Source organism: Clarias gariepinus, chromosome 1, assembly GCF_024256425.1.
Source record: "Clarias gariepinus isolate MV-2021 ecotype Netherlands chromosome 1, CGAR_prim_01v2, whole genome shotgun sequence".
In the NCBI taxonomy this organism is placed as follows: Eukaryota; Metazoa; Chordata; class Actinopteri; order Siluriformes; family Clariidae; genus Clarias; species Clarias gariepinus.
Window position 1 is genome coordinate 10,642,484 of NC_071100.1, and position 4,364 is coordinate 10,646,847.

General features: G+C 34.3%; 1 protein-coding gene across 1 annotated transcript; it reads left to right on the forward strand.

Annotated features, from left to right (window-relative positions):
- Positions 1 to 373: 373 nt before the first annotated feature.
- LOC128520091 (low affinity immunoglobulin epsilon Fc receptor-like) lies at positions 374 to 1,567 on the forward strand. Its single transcript, XM_053494124.1, has 3 exons — positions 374 to 394; positions 749 to 926; positions 1,197 to 1,567. Exons 1-3 carry the CDS (start codon positions 374 to 376, stop codon positions 1,565 to 1,567), a joined length of 570 nt encoding a protein of 189 aa, XP_053350099.1.
- The last annotated feature ends 2,797 nt before the right edge of the window (positions 1,568 to 4,364 follow it).

Consider the following 4,364-nt stretch of genomic DNA (forward strand, 5'->3'; position numbering starts at 1 on the left):
CATAAAGTTAACTCTTGTTATAGACATTGTAGTAATATTTATTGTCTGGATTTAATTTTTTTTTTCTCAGTTATGGGTTCAGCATTGCACTTCATCCTGCTTCTCTCAGGTCAGTTTCTTAGAATTCATAAAGATCTTCTATTTCATTATCACACTATTCAGCTCAAGACCAATGTCTATCCCAGTAGGACTGTGGACTCTCACTGTGGGGGAATATCGTCAGTTTTATGTGGTGAACACAAAGCTGAACTGGACCGATGCTCAGGCGTACTGCAGAGCGAATTACACTGATCTGGCAACCATCGAGAGTGATGAAGAGATGAATACTGTAAAAGCCATGATTAAAGGGAGTAGTGATAATTTCTGGATAGGAATGAGGCAGACTCATAGCAATGTAAGTATTTTAATTATCAGACTGCAGATATTGTAGCACTGAGGATATTTCTCTTCTGTGTCCTTTTAAATAACTTCACAATAATTATTAATTTAAATACACTGAATTACATAAAAGCAATAGCAGGTGCATATCTGTAAGACAATACACTTAGCTGATCAGCTTATTAAACATGTTTTACGGTTACAAATAGCTGTTTCTGTTTTGGTTTTCTGCCTTATTAAACAACTCTACCTTACATATAGCCATGTTATACCTTACAGCTATCACACAAACACACACACACACACACACACAGACACACACACACAGGTATTAATCATTAATTTATTTATTAATTAATACATTTTTTAGTGCTCCAGAAACAATAGGTCCTGGGTCTGGTCAGATCAGTCTTGTGTCTCATACTTCAACTGGGATCATGGAGAGCCAAACAACGCTGGGACTGATAACTGTGTACAAATCCAGAAAGACAGTAATAAATGGAATGATGCAGGCTGCAACTGGACTGACAAATTTGTCTGCTATAAAAGTGAGTAATGTAACAGAACATTAGTAATAGATTTACTTCACAGGATTAATTATTTCTCTTTAACAGCTTGTTGTTGGAGCTGGTGGAACAGAGATATAAATTAGCCATCAGTTTTTATACATCTTTTTAAAATACATTTTTATACTCTGTTATTATGACTAATTGTTTAAATCTTTTATTATTTTTTTTTTAAATCTCATACTTTTTATTTATTCACAAACTAATGTATATCATTTATTTAGTCATTTATTATAATTGTTAATTTTGCAGAGCGAACTCCACTGATCGTGATTGAACAGGAGAAGACGTGGCGAGACGCCCTGAGGTTCTGCAGACAGAATCATGGCGACCTGGTTTCTGTTCAGTCACAGGAAATGCAGAACAGGGTGGAATTAGTCACTCAAAATGTCTCCACTAATGCATCACTCATATGGGTTGGTCTGCGTCACACCTGCGCTCTGGGCTTCTGGTACTGGGTGACAGGAGAGACCATCTGCTACCAAAACTGGGCTCCAGGTAACGGGACCGGAGTGGAAGACTGTGGTGATGTGGAGAGAACCGGAGCGATGCTGTCTGACAGTAAGGAGTGGATTAGCCTGCCAGAGACTCAAACACTCCCCTTCATCTGTGTCACCACCTAGTGGAGGTCAGAGATCTGTACATTTGTCTATTATTTAAATTATTTGTGGAGAATGAAACTGGTTCATGTTCTGTTTACAGACTATTAGAAGTGGACACATGAAGTTCAGCTGGATCCTCACAGTTCAGGACCAGACGTTTCTTAAATTGAGTCTTTCCTTTTGATCACATGGACTATATTGTATTATCAGTAATGCCTTGGTTAGCTGTTTCGTGTTTTATTAATATTTTTTATTTGCTTTGTTGGGAATTAATTTGTTACATGTAGCAATGCAACTGGCTCACCTACACAAATACAGCCTGGTAGATGATACAATAATTTCCAAAAAAAGTTTATTTTTTTCTAACAAGAATTTTTTTTTTATTCATTATATTTGATGCAGTTTTACAGCAGCAGCACTGGCAGCTTAATAACGAATTATTTTATAATCAGACAATGTGTTTGAGCTTTACCAATAGAAAGAAAATACAGTTTTTTTTTTTTGCAATAATATTAGCAGCACAAGAAATTTTGAAATATTACAGCTGTTTTTTTTGGTTTTTTTATTTTTTTTATTTGACTACTTCAGTAAAACATTAGTTAGTCTGTGGGTTAGTTACAGACAACCTGCCACAAATAGATTGTAAAGCTCATCAGCACTGTTGGTTTGTTAACTGCTAATCTCTTTCTAAAATGAATGAATAAATAAATATGTATACTGGAATAATTGTGTGTATACATTTCTTTTTACATTTTAGAATTATATTTAACACTCAAAGTCCATGTAGATTTTGTAATCGGTTATGCTGGCAAAAGCCTGAGCTAGAGGTTACCTGAATATTGCAAACCGGGTTGTTTTTAACTCAGTATTTTTTAGGGTGTATGTACATAAAAATTTCATGTATTTAATTGACGGTTCTGATTCTTCATACTTGTAGTATTTTCAGATTTCTATTCGTATCCTTCAAGTGCTTAATTGAAATATGCAGCAAGTGTTAGGCCTACTTAACCTAGAAAAAAAATGCCTTTTTATTCTGTATTCACATGTGAGTGTTATATATTTTATTAAAATATACAGATTAAAAAAATATATTTTTTTATTTTTTATATAAAAAATTGATAAAGTAAGCCTATCAGGATTACCCTTTGTAGGCAACTTGAGCCTAGAGATTTTTTTGGACTCCATGTCCCAGAATGCACTTTGGTCAGGTGATGAGCTGTTTTGTTTATTCTCTGTTGTTTCGCCATGTTTCATGTTCTCTGTAGGCCATAGCTTTATGTTTTGTTTGAGTACTTCCAGCCACAGCTTCATGTTTAGTTTATTCATAATTAGTTGGTTATGTTTTTGAACTTTTCTTTATTAAAAATCGAAGTCTTAACCTCTGCTAATATGCCTCGCCCATCATCCTACAAACGTGACAGGAACACAGCACAAGGATTGGATATCAGCTGGCATTCAGTACAAAAGCATGTAATTAGCATATGGCAATTTAACTATTAGTCCTTTTGCTCTTAAATATGTTTTTCTCTATTTTCAGATTCTATGCTTCTTTAGAAACAAAATTAGTGTCCCTTCAGAAAGTTTTTTGCATCAATTTTGTAACTTTTTTAAAAAGTAATTTTACAAAATAAAAATGTCACTAAAACCAAATTTTGCCAGTTGGTTGTTTTACTGACTTTATTGGTGAATTGTTTATCCTTCTGTGCCAAGGATTTTCCTGACCTATTAAATTGGCTCTTCACAGTTTATAATTATTAAGAAAAGTGTTGATCTGTTGTCCTTGGCTGCAGTCTTTCTACACCTGCTGCATCATTTCCTGTTGCTCACTTGATTCTTAAATCAATTGTTTGACAGTTAACAGTTAATTCTTTTATCACCGATCTTTGATTAACAGACTAGTAGATGGAAACATGGGTCTGGCCTTGTGACATGCCTTGGTTGTCTGTGCAATGTTGAACATTTACCACCACATTTCACCCCAGGCCCAGAGCATCTAATCAACTGGAAAGCATGACTTACTCTTATGAGGGTCAAGGAAAAAAATATGATATGATGATGAAAAATGAATATGATGATAACATATGCATAAAAACATACACATATTCTCTCTATTAATCAAGTAGAATTTTTTATTATGATTTGTTTGGAATTATTTTTAACAAATAAATTATTTCCAAACCGTGTTGGAATGATTGTGAAATTCTATATGCAAGTTTTGTACAGATGATTAGAGCCACCATTAAAAAAAAAAATAAAGTTGACTTTAAACTTAAAATTTTGACTTTTAATTCTTAAATTAAAGTAACAAATATGAGAAAAAAAAAATTATGAGCAAAAAAAAAACCAACGGTCTAAGAAACAAAGACAGTCTAAATAAAAGCTTAAATTATGAGAAAAACATAAGATTTCTTAGATCAAATTCACTGTTTTAAAAGTCGGTCCTAATCCGCTTCTGTACTTTTGCAAAAGGTGAATCCATGCTTTTCTTACAAAACAATATTTAGTATTGGGACCAGGGGTAGCTCAGTGGTTAAGGCATTGGACTACGGTTCGGAAGGTCCCAGGTTCAAACCCCACAACCACCAAGTTGCCACTGTTGGGCCCTTGAGCAAGGCCCTTAACCCTCCACTCCTCAGATGTGTAATGAGATAAAAATGTAAGTTGCTCTGGATAAGAGCGTCTGCTAAATGCCTAAATGTAAATGTATTGGTACCAACAGTTAAACAGCTCTGGATTTGAAGCTGAAGCTGCCTGTATATAAACAGCTCTCTGGTTTTATAATTTATGCCCATTTGCATTTATACCACCTCGATAGGTT

Coding starts and splice junctions, on each gene's coding strand:
- LOC128520091 (XM_053494124.1), top strand. CDS start 374: ATGAGGCAGACTCATAGCAAT. Junction 395..748: donor TGAGGCAGACTCATAGCAAT/GTAAGTATTTTA, acceptor TACATTTTTTAG/TGCTCCAGAAACAATAGGTC. Junction 927..1,196: donor CAAATTTGTCTGCTATAAAA/GTGAGTAATGTA, acceptor TTAATTTTGCAG/AGCGAACTCCACTGATCGTG.